Raw genomic sequence first — 13,190 nt, forward strand, 5'->3', positions numbered from 1 at the left:
ATTAAAATAACAAAACAAAGTACAATAAACAGTACCTGCAGGGTTAAAAACTATTCTTCGAACTTAGGAGATGTAGTGTTCTGAATGACTGTAATAAAAATTATGCAAAACAAAAGAAGCAGTCCCCACATTATATCTTTTTTTGCCATTATTTTTTATTGTTTTTTCCCCGAATACAGCAAACTCTTTAAAATCTGGTATTCTCGGGGACTGAGAGGTGATGGATTTAAAATTTTCTGGATTTTAGAGAAGTATACATAGCAGCTGAGCAGTTTCAGAAGAGTACATTTCAATAAATATTAAGCACAAACAGCTAAACTTATTTAAGTCTGTAAACATCTATAATGACTGTCTTGTCCTTTCATCTGTTCTTGCTGGGCAGCAGGATTTAAATTGCATGGATAATTCAATGGTCTTAATTCTCACAACAGAACAAACTTGTCTTTGTAAAGAGTTAGCCTGGTATTGCACTACTTTAAACAAACAGTTTTAGCTATGTTACAACTTTGAAAACATTTTGTGCATCACATGGCGGCTTGCATTTAGCAACTTCTTTGCAACTGTTTTGTCCACGTGTTGTCACAAAACACTTGACCTGCTATCTAAAGAAAGACCAGCTAATCATTAAAGGATTTGGATAAACATCCTATACCACTGCCAGCTCTACATGGACATTAGAAACATCCTGTAGACACAAATTCCCAGTAGTAGAATCCATCACCAATTTCAAAGCATTCCAGCAGTTCTGAACTGAGCTATTTTCTAGAAGAAAACGACTTTCGGCAAACCAACCAGTCACAAATTCAAATCAAGATGCCTAGAATAACAGAGACCCTTTTTACCACTGTTTAACTATGAAGAACCTAAATTAAGGAACTTGAAGAATCTTCTGTCTTCAATTCCTAGGGGATCTCACGTCTCTAAAACACAAAGAAAGCCACTCTCTCTTCCATCTTCCTACCTCACTTTTCATATTTTTTTTTCCAAGCATATATATATATATATTATTTTTTTTTAAGTATTATTAATTATTTGTATTTATTATTATTTTTTTTATTTATTTTAGTATTTTTCCTCCATCTTTTTTTAATTTTATTTATTTCATTTTATTTTATTATTATTATTGTTTTTTATTATTATTTATTTATTTTATTTTATTATTATTTTTTTAAAATTAATTAATTTATTTATTTTTTGCTGGCACCCACTGGTATAGTCCCGCACCCACTACCTCCAGTGGGTGCGGGACTTCACCCTTCCTAGGGCAGACTAAGATTGCAATGATCAACCTCCATGAGACTAAGGACATACATAGTTGTGGCCCACCTCCTCGTGGTGTAGATGGGCACTGGAGAGGTTCTCCAGGAGATCCTGGCTTTCCCGGTGGCAAAGTGACCAGAAACAACTAAACAACATGACAACACACAGACTACACATGTAGTGGAACTACATGTGTAGTCTGTGTGTTGTTTTGTATATTTATCAATGATATTGATGAAGGTACATCAGGCTTAGTGTCGAAGTTTCCAGATGATACAAAGGTTGGCAGGGTTGTTAATGACAGTAATGACAGTGTGCTACTGCAACAGGATCTAGTAGGGACAAGTGGATAGTCGAGTTATTATCCCACACATACAAAATAGCCCTGAAACAGTACCGTCTGGGTGGTGGTACCTATCTGAGAATAAGTGACATTAGTCTTCTCCTTAGGTGAAGAGTTACTTATTCAAAGTAGAACAATATCATGGCAACTCATTGTGAAGGTATTCACAATATGAGATATAACTTAAAACAATGCCGCCTTACAAATATTCTGTTTATTCAGAGATGGCTGTGTATTAATGATGCTATTGCACTTAATTCATACATAGTTTACCCATAATTTTAACTACATACGTAGATAATGCATCATTTAATTTAATCTCATATTTGGGCTGCATTCACAATGAGATACCAGGTATTCCACTACATTGAATAAATAACACTCCTCTAGTAGAGGAGACTACTGTTATTTATTCTCAGTGGGCACCACCAGACGCTGTTTTGAAGCTAGGTGGCTTCATCAAACATACCATCACAGTGGCGTTATCTTACACAGTGCATTATCAGGGTACCTGCCCACTCAACGATGATGAAGCCAACTACATTCGAAATGGACATCTGGGTGGTGGTGCCCGCTGAGAATAAATAAGAGTAGTCTCCTCTACTAGAGGAGTGTTATTTATTCGAAGTAGTGCAATACCTGGTACCTTGTTGTGAAGACAGCCTCAATATGAGGTAAAATTAAACGATGCCTTTACACTAAATATTTAGTTAAATTTATGGGTAAACTATGGTGTATCTACACCAATATTATATAGTTAATTTAAACCCATATCATATTATGCCTTGCGCATTTAATCTTCAAATAGATGGACAGTGCAATGTTGAGTCTGTTTGGTGTGACATAAGCACTGGGAAAGCAAAAATGAGAGTAGGAGTGTGTAATAGGCCTAATGACTCTAATGAGTACAACAAACAATTGTACAAAGAAACAGAATGGGCCAGTAAATCAGAATGTGTCATAATGGGGGAATTTTAATTTCCCAGACAAATACTGAATGGAATTTGTGGGTTGGTCACTTGCACACTAGCAAGACTTTTGGGGATTTATTGGATGACTGTTTTCTGCAGCAGCATGTTCGAGAGGCAACAAGAGAGTGTAATACTCTTGATCAGGTTATCAGCAGTGATTATTCATGCATTAAGAATTTGCAGATAAAGGAACCATTAAGTGGCAGTGTCACAGCGTACTGTGTAATTTACTTAAAGATATAATTACCATCAAGGGTAAAGTGAAGGGTTTTTGCTTCCATAAAGGTGACTATAATGGTCTCAGACAGTATTTAAATTCTATACAGTGGGACCAACTGATGATGTTACCAACAGCAAATTCTAAATGGGAAACATTCAAAGAATTAATCTTGGAAGTTTCTAGGCTTTTCATACCAACTAAGAAATAGTGTTCAACGTTTAGGTGTAAATGGATATCAGATGAAGTAATGAGACTCGTGGCAGAGAAGAAAAATGCATATAAATTATCAGGTGACACAAAAGCTTATGGCAAATATAAGCTATCATCCAAGTTACTTGTGATGACCAACTAACTGGTTAAAATAAATTTATTAATAAATAAATAAAATTGAAAATTTAAAGTTAAACATAAGAAAATCAGCTGAGGTGGATGGGATCTATCCAGTTATATTAAAGGAGGCAGCAAAGGAAGTAAGCAAACTCTTAGCCATAATTATGAGGTCAACCTTGAACTCAGGGGAACAACAGACTGGAGATGTGCAAATCTATCCCCAATTCACAAAGGGAATCTAAGGGTGACACGAATAATTATAAACCAGTTAGTTTAACTTCCGTTTAAGAGAAAATAATGGAGTCAATGGTTAAAGATGCATTGCAGGATCATCTAGACAAAACTGCAGTAATAATTTTGCCACAGCATGGGTTTGTTAAGGGAAAGTCTTGTCTGACAAATTTAATTGAATACTATAATGTGATTACAAAGGACTGGATGGAAAAAATTATTTTGATATCATATACTTGGATTTCAGTAAGCTTTTGATTCTGTTGCGAATGGAAGACTACTGTACAAATTGGAGCAGTATGATATTAAGGATACGTTGCTACAATGGATAAAAGGGTGGATGAGCGGGAGAAGACAGAGAGTAGTAATTAACAGACGCTGCTCTTCATGGACAAATGTTATTAGTGGAGTCCACCAGGGTTCAGTGTGGGACCCACTGTTGTTTTGTATATTTATCAATGACACTGATGAAGGCATATCAAGCTTAATGTCGAAGTTAGCAGGAGATACAAAGGTTGGCAGGGTTGTTAATGACAATGTGCTACTGCAACAGGATCTAGAAAATTTGGGCAAATGGGCTGAGAAGTGGCAACTGAAGTTTACCATTCACAAATGCATTGCAGGATCATCTAGACAAGACTTCAGTTATAGCTCGGACACAGCATGGGTTTGTTAAGGGGAAGTCTTGTCTGACCAATTTGATTGGATATATGATGTAGTCACAAAGGAACTGGATGCAAAGAATAACTTTGATATCATATATTTGGATCATAGAAAGGCCTTTCATACTGTTGCACATGGAAGACTGCTGCACAAATTGGAGCAGTGTGGCATTGGAGACAAATTGCTGCTATGGATAAAGGGATGGTTGAGAGGGAGAAGACAGAGAGTGGTAATCAATGGACACTGGTCTTTGTGGACTAATGTTATTAGTGGAGTCCCGCAGGGTTCAGTGTTGGGTCCATTGTTGTTTTCTGTATTTATAAATGATACTGATGATGGTATATCAGACTTAATGTCCAAGTTTGCAGATGATAAGAAGGTTGACAGAGTTGTTAATTACACTAATGACAGTATGCTGCTGCAACAGGATCTAGAAAAGTTGAGCAGATGGGCTGAGAGGTGGCAAATGAAGTTTAACATTGACAAATGTAAAGTACTACATATGGGAAGCAGTAATCCCATAGTAACGTATCAACTCTGTCGTACCACACTGACAGTGGTAGAGAATGAAAAGGACCTGGGGGTAATTGTGCAGGCCGATATGACGTTTTCTGAACAGTGCAGACAGTCTGCAAGAGTACCTCAGGGTGTCTTGTCAATGATATACAGGAATTTTTCTAGCAGGGATAAGGAGGTGATTATCCCCTTGTATAAGGCAATGGTCAGGCCACACCTTGAATACTATATACAGGTCTGGAGGCCTCATTTTAAGAAGGATGTAGAGCTGTTGGAATGAGTACAGAGAAGGGCAACAAGATTACTGAATGGAACAAAGGGTTGCTCTTACGAAGAAAGGCTTAAGTTTTGCAAATTACAGCGTCTGGAGACTATGCACCTGCGAGGTGATCTGATTGAGGTGTATAAAGCCTTGAATGGTTTGAGCATGCTCAATGCTGATCAGATTCTTCCTCTTGCTCACAATAATCACCTGAAAGGGCATAAATTGAAATTGAGGAAACACGGTTGTAGGATAGATGTGCGGAAGTTTGCCTTTAGCCAGCGGGTGGTTGATTGCCGGAACAAACTTCCATCTATCATTGTAGAAGTTGATAGCTTAAATAGATTCAAGGCAGAACTTAACAAACATTTGGAGCGAAGGGATGGGTGAAATAAGGGGTTTTTTTTTTTGGTTTTTTTTTATTTTGGCTGATGCTATATAATCTTGCTTTGTTGCATCATGTGCCCTTGCTAATGCTAAAGCAGTGCAATACCTCGGCAACTCGGGAAGGTATTCACAATATGGGATATAATTAAATGATGCATTCGTACCCATGTAACCATGCATTAACCAACTCTTTCAATTCTTGGAATGATAACACATTGTAAGGATGATGATGAATATATCTTTAGAGTTCATCCCACAGATGCTCAATGGTATTTGGCTGGCTAGGACAGAAGCTTCAAGTCTTCCTCATGTTTCTCAAACTACTCTTTCACATATTTAGTGTAATGGTTGGTTGCACTGTCATCTTGAAAGTACACCCTGTCCAAAGGAATAAATATGCAATACTGCCTGGTCAGAAACAATGTTCACATACACTCTGACAACTACAATGCCCAGTGGTATCAGGGGATACTATGAAAACATGCCCAAACCATTAATAGAATAGCTTCAGTGCCTTGTATGGTTTCCACCATATATGCACTCTTTCATCAGTGCTGAAAAGTGGAAAAATTGGGACTAATCAGACCACATGACTTACTTCTAGTCCCCTCCTGTGTCGCATCCATCCTTAGCATTCCTGGCACCAATGAAGACATATTTGTTGGATGGTGTCCAAGATAAATGACCTCCTTGAAGAGCTTTTACAGGATTCTTTGCATGAAGTACTGACAACTGCTGCTGGTCCCACAGGAACTAGTTATTGTTGGTGACTCTGTTGTCAGGGAGATGGGGAATATATTATGCAAAAGGATAGGTAGAACAGGACCAGAGTATGTTCGCCAAGGACAAAAGTTGATGATGTTGTAAGATATCATCTTTTAAGGGCACAAAAGGTGATATTGTTGCACATTTTGGCACTAATGACTTTAAGAGTAAGAGATCTACAGATTTAATTAACAAGTACAGGATAATGTTGAAAAAAAGTTGCTAGCTAGGGTTAACTTTGAAAGTGTGTGCAATTCTACCCAGACACAATAGGAGGAAGTATATGATGAGAGGCTTGTCAATCAATTCAGCCCTGGAGAGATTGCGCAAGGCTCGTGAGGAAGAATTTTTTTTCAACGTGGTCTGTGCTTGCTAACAGAAGAGACTGCTTCTACAGGGATGAGATACACTTAAATACAAAAGATGCAAGAATATTTGCTGATGCTATCAAGACAGTGTTAGGTGAGTCAGAAAACTGCTAGCTTTGGGGGAGGGGATTCACAGACTAAATGATTAACAGTAGCTGCAGACACAGGCGAAAGCGATTCTTGCACTGCTTCTATTGTAATGAGCAGCAGCCAAGAGAGTAAGTTGCTGGGGATTTCAAGAGCTGCTGAGAGTCATCATGGACTCTGTTAGGGTAACTAAGAATAAGAATAGGTGCATGTATACTTGCATGTACACCAATGCTACAAGTATAGTAAATAGATATGATGAATTTGAAGTGTTGATCAAGGTTTGTTTGTTTGTTTATTTGGTTTTTAGGAGCATTAGCAACTAAGGCCATATTGCTCTGGGGATATGCGGTGGTTATTCCCTGACCTTTCCGCATCCTCCGTATTTGGTGATCATGGGCTCGAACCCCGGTCTAATCAAGAAGCGTGTGCTACGCACTGCTGCTCCTGCCCACCTGGCTACGGAGGCGCCATTGATCAAGGCATCAAAGGCAGATATCATTGGGATATCAGAGACATGGTGTCACACAGATATAAGCAGTGCAGAATTGGAATTTGGGGAGTACAATGTGTACAGAAAGGATAGACAGGGTAAGAAGGGAGGAGGGGTTATGCTGTTAGTTAAGAAACACATAAAATTTAAGGAAGTGCATCCAGTTGACATGAGCAGACAGTGCAATGTTGAGTTAATTTGGTGTGACATAAGCACTGGGAAAGGGAAAATGAGAGTAGGAGTGTGTTATAGACCTAATGACTGATGAGTGTGCAACGAACAGTTGTACAGAAAAATAGAGTGGGCCAGTAAATCAAAATGACTTGTAATGGGGGATTTTAACTTTCCAGATATAGACTGGAACTTGTGGATTGGTCACTCACACGCTAGCAAGACTTTTGTGAATTTATTGGAGGGCTGTTTTCTATAGCAACATGTTCAGGGGGCAACCAGAGGGGTAATACTCTTGATCTGATTACCAACAGTGATGACTCAAGCATTAGGAATTCACAGATAAAGAAACCACTAGGTTACAGTGACCACAGTCTACTGATGTGGGATTTACTTAAAGATGTAACTACCATCAAGGGTAAAGGGAAAGGTTTTTGTTTTCATAAAGGTGACTACAGTGATCTCAGCCAGCTTTTGATTTCTATACAGCGGGATCAACTGATGTTAAAAACAGTGAATTCTAAATGGGAGGCCTTCAGGGAATTAATCTTGGAAGCTACTAGGCTTTTCATATCAGCTAAGAAATATTGTTCAAGATTTATGCCTAAATGGATATCAGATGAATAATGAGGCTCGTGGGAGAGAAGAAAAATGCGTGGGATGCATAAAAATTAGCAGGTGACATAGAAGCCTATGGCAGATATAAGCTAGTCTGTAATAAAGTCACAAAGGAGATTACGCAAGCAAAGGCTGATTATGAGAAATCCTTGACAAAGGATGCAAATAAAATCAACAAAGACATCTTTACTTATGTAAAATCTAGAAGGACGGGTAGAATCAGATTGGACCACTTGATGTTGGTGGTTCGACTGTTGATGATCCTGCTCAGATAGCTGACAAACTCAATGAGTATTTTGAATCTCAATTCACACATGACAAATTCTGTAAGGAAGGGGAGGACAGAAGTTTACTAAACTCTAGCAGGGAGCAAAATGATTTTGTAATAACAGAGAGCAAAGTGGTGGAGAAATTGTTGAAGTTAAACATAAAAAAAGGCACCTGGGGCAGATGGAATTATCGAGTTATATTGAAGGAGACAGTGAGGGAAGTAAGCAAACCCTTAGCCATAATTATGAGAGCATCCTTAGATTCATGGGAGGTCCTCATGGACTGGAGATGTGCAAATGTATCCCCAATTCACAAAGGGGGTTCAAATAATTATAGACCTGTTAGTTTAACTTCCATTCTGGGAAAAATAATGGAGTCACTGGTTAAAGAAGCGATGCAGGATCACCTAGACAAGACTGAAGTAATAGTTCAGACACAGCATGGGTTTGTTAGGGAGAAATCTCTTGTCTGACCAATTTGATTGGATACTACAATATGGTCACAAGAGAACTGGATACAAAAAATAATTTTGATATCATATACTTGGATTTCAGGAAAGCTTTTGATACTGTTACACTTAGAAGACTGCTGTACAAATTGGAGCAGTATAGCATTACCATACCCATCCAATTGGAGCAGTATGGCATTACCATACTGCTCCAATTGGATGGGTGAAATGGGAAGGGGTTTTTTTTTTTTTTTTTTGGCTGATGCTCTATAAGCTTGCTTTCTTGCATGATATGCCTCAACTAATGCTAAACTTGTGATGTTCCATCATTCATTTGGTGATGATTACGCTTGAAAAACTACTTGCATCTGTTTGTGGATGTTTTCCCTGAGTTTCCATTCATTAAAGATTTGAATTACAGTAGTCTTTAAACACTTGACAAGCACAGTTGTCTCCTGCAGCACCTGTTAAACATGCACCGACACTCATACCTCTTTGGAAGTCCGTGGGACCCTGGCTGTTTCGCATTTCCAGTGCACTGATTTCGCCAGTATATTCCTACTACTTCATTAGTGATTGTTGATAAAGTGGTAGGAAAGATCAACATCTGTGATTACTGATTTATCCCTTTAATTCTTTTTTGGAATGTCGTTCCCTTCATATGCATTTTCAGAAAATTACAATATATAGCAATTCAAGTTCAACTTCGACAGGTATCTTTTGTTTTTGCAATACACACATAGTACATTACAGGTTCAAATATCCTTTTGTGCTTAGTGAAGGATCAAGGCCAAACACTGCATGATTACAAAGAGCAGAAAAAATAAAGGTTTGATATACACGAACTGTAACACAAGATCACATATATCAAACCTTTGATCATTCTGTTCTTCGTAATGGTTAAGCAGAAGGATACCACAAAATATCTGATTTCAATCTGTACATGATTTTCAAATAAACAGATATTTAGGTTAGGTTAAAAGTACTTCATTCTTCTTATAATAAAACTGATCAATATGTTCCTCCCCTACCCATTGTGAACACTAAAAAAATTAATTGGCAAAAAATGCATTTAATAAATGTCCACAGAAAATAACTAACCTTTAAGTGAAGTGTTAATAACAGCAAACATATTAATAGTCATAAGCTGAAGTAGCCGAACTGAACTCATTGGAATTGGTGTACATTTCAAAAGTGATCGGAACTCTGACAACATCTGGTTTACAGTATCCACAAACGTTTCCATGCTAAGAGGTAATAAAATATAAATATATATGATAATAACTGTAGTATTAAAAAAAATTATCATTCTTCACTAAAAACTAAACTATAAATATATAATTAAGCTTTGAAAAAAATAAATCATCGATATACATTACTAGTAGGTTATGTCATTTTATGTAAATAATCATAAAAAATATTAAAGTACACAATACACTATAACTTTATGCAATTATTTTGCATGAAGCAATGGGAACGGGACTATGCTTAAGATTCATTATTGAACGGTTAGTGCTTTTGCACCATGTTTTGTTCATAGTAAACTGTTCAAGTCGATAATTGGCATTGTTTTAATTGAATCTCATATTGCAAATCAACCTTCAAGTTCAACTTCGACAGGTATCTTTTGTTTTTGCAATACACACATAGTACATTACAGGTTCAAATATCCTTTTGTGCTTAGTGAAGGATCAAGGCCAAACACTGCATGACTACAAAGAGCAGAAAAAATAAAGGTTTGATATACATGAACTGTAACACAAGATCACATATATCAAACCTTTGATCATTCTGTTCTTCGTAATGGTTAAGCAGCGACAACAGTTACTGATTAAGCAGCAGGAACATACCACAAAATATCTGATATCCTCGGCAACTTCACAAGTTGCCAAGGTATTGCACTGCTTTGAATAAGTAACACTTTACCAGTGAGACGAATGTTACTTATTCTCAGCAGATACCATCACCCAGACGGCACCATTTCGAAGCTTGTTGGCTTACTCATTAGTGGGTAGGTAGGTACCTAGTGACAATCCAGTTATGAAGTATAAGTCCACAATATGAGAGATGCCTGATAGTGTGTAATAATATAAACTAAGACAATTATTTTGCATGAAGCAATGGGACTACACTTAAGATTCACTATTGGATTCACTATTGAACAGTCAGTGCTTTGAGTGCAATGAGTAAGCCAACAAGCTTCGAAACGGTGTCGTCTGGGTGGTGGTATCCGCTGAGAACAAGTAACATTAGTCTTCTCCACTGTTTAAGCGTTACAGTGCAATACCTTGGCAACTTGTTGTGAAGGTTGATTCCCAATATGAGATACAATTAAAACAATGCCAATTATCAACTTGAACAGTTCACTACAAACAAAACATGGTGTAAAAGCACTCACTGTTCAATACTGTAACTTAATGAAATAACTGTTTGGGAAAATACCCCCGACTTAAAAAAAAAATTCCTTATCTAAACATTAAATATAGCAATCATGTTTTTGATCAACAGATTTTGTCTAAAACTGAAGTTTAAACCTACATCTTCAGGAACTAATCAAAAACAACCTCAACAGTATTTGAAAAAAATATTCAATATCAATCATGATGGCAGGCTAAAAAAAAAGTTAAGTCAAAAATAAGCTAGTGGAACTAAAGATAATATATATATATACACAGTGTGGCAATTAAATATGAGAATGCGTGCACGTTGCATTTAGTATTAACGTCCAGTCAGTAGTTTGTGATTTATGATGGAAACAGTAATAGTAGTTTTGTGCATGTCGTTAGAAAATTGAAAATGGAGCAAAGAGAAGTTATCAAATTTTATTGTAAATTGGGAAAATGTGCTATGGAAACTTTTGATGATTATGTGCTATCATCAGATGAAGAAGGTCATTAATATAAAAGAGGAAAAGAGAAAGAACTGAATCTTGGGGAACACCTGTATTACTGGAGAAGTTAGAAAAGAGTGCCATCTACTATCACCTGCAGTGAGTGGTGAGAGAGAGAACTGGATACCTAATTAAAAAAAAAAAAAAAAACAGTTGGCAAACCATAAAATGGAAGTTTATTTAGAAGACCTTTATGCCAAACACAATCAAAAGCCTTTGAAATGTCAAGGGCAACTGCTTGAAGTTCGCCAAACTTTTCCACTAAATCTGTCTATACATTTGCCCATTTGTCCCTAAATTTGTCCAAATCAATGGGTTTGGTCTGGTGGACCATCTAGCAGTCGGCAAACACTGTGTTAGAGCTCTACCCTCAAAATGTAAGGAAGGTTGGATCTTGCCATCCATTCATAACCTGAAAAGACATCAATCATAATGCATGATGGAAGAGATGGGGGATTGCCAGAGCTTTGCTCTGAAGACCTTTGAAGCGCTTTGCTCTAAGTATGGATTTCACCACTTCAAGTCTCCAATAAGCAAAGTGGTGGTATTGCACCAGTTGAAGAGTCATCTACCATCCAGTAACACACCTACTGCCTGGTAACACAGAGGGGCTGCATTCCTCATATCATAGAAATAAATATTTAAAGTAATAAAAAGTTAAAATTTGAAGTATTTTTTTATCATAGAAATAAATATTTAAAATAATAAAAAGTTAAAATTTGAAGTATTTTTTTATAATGGAAAGTTACATGGTATAAATTATTTTATAAATATTCTGAAGTGAGGTAATTAGATAAATCCTTAAAAAATACAAAAATACATTCATTAGAGAAATAAATTAGGAACACTTACCCCACTTTCGTAAATAACTTGCCATGGACATGAAGGAAACTCAGGAGGAATTTTTTATTTAGCTATAAATATTTTAATGATCAATTTGTTTTAGCTATCCTAATAATTGTATATTAATTATTAAATAATTTTACTTCAATTATAAAATATTAATTTTTTTATAATTAATACATAATATATAAATAAATAATAAACATAAATACACACTATCATAGTAAATTATAATTTAAAATGTAAAATATATATTTTATGAAATAATTCACAATATTGATTTTTAAAATTTATTTTTGGCAATTTACCGAATCAACAAAATGTTAGATAATATTAGCAAAAGGTTGGACAGAAAGTGAAAAAAAAGTATTTCTAAGCAGTATTTATCAATTATGTTACCACTCCAAATGAATAGCACTCCTCTTAAGGAAAGATATATAAATTCAAAGTTAATTTTGAAAAGTCCAACAGTAGAAAGTGCCACCCATCTACTGGAAGCATTTCTTCCAGTCAAAAATTCATCCTACATCCATACTTTTTCAATTTAAATTTATGTCCCATTAAAATTTCATCTGAAAAAGGATATAGATCTTGCCAACATTTAGTTTACTCAATCCATTTAAGGCATTAGGCACTTCAGCCAGGTCTCCTTGTTTTTAGATGCTGAAATTTGCAGTACTGATCTGGAAACTAAGCACCTTGTTGTGTGTTATAGGTATATTATTTTTTTGAGAGAAATGCTAAAAGAAAATAAAGTCTATAAAAGTTTTAAGAATCTTATTTGTCATCAGATCTTGCCAACATTTAGTTTACTCAATCCATTTAAGGCATTAGGCACTTCAGCCAGGTCTCCTTGTTTTTAGATGCTGAAATCTGCAGTACTGATGTGTCTGGAAACTAAGTACCTTGTGTGATATATGTATATTATTTTTTTTTTTTTTTGAGAGAAATGCTAAAAGAAAATAAAATCTATAAAAGTTTTAAGAATCTTATTTGTCAAAAGTAGACTTTTGACATCTGTAGACTTTTTCTTTTAACACTTTTCTCAAAAATA

The 13,190-nt window shown here is 36.1% G+C and overlaps 1 protein-coding gene across 1 annotated transcript in view; it reads right to left on the minus strand.

The window, feature by feature from the left end:
• The window catches only part of LOC150090239 (telomerase-binding protein EST1A-like), a 311,345-nt gene that overhangs the window by 164,810 nt on the left and 133,345 nt on the right, over nucleotides 1-13,190 (minus strand). Inside the window, exons 10-11 of the mRNA XM_090390224.1 lie at nucleotides 12,146-12,207; nucleotides 9,505-9,650 (exon numbers count right to left, since the gene is read on the minus strand). Coding sequence (XP_090246350.1) covers nucleotides 9,505-9,650; nucleotides 12,146-12,207 — 208 coding nt within the window. The remainder of the gene's footprint in view (nucleotides 1-9,504; nucleotides 9,651-12,145; nucleotides 12,208-13,190) is intronic.

The sequence above is a fragment of the Mastigoproctus giganteus genome, chromosome 2 (assembly GCF_048544385.1).
Source record: "Mastigoproctus giganteus isolate SK-2022 chromosome 2, ASM4854438v1, whole genome shotgun sequence".
Lineage (NCBI taxonomy): Eukaryota > Metazoa > Arthropoda > Arachnida > Uropygi > Thelyphonidae > Mastigoproctus > Mastigoproctus giganteus.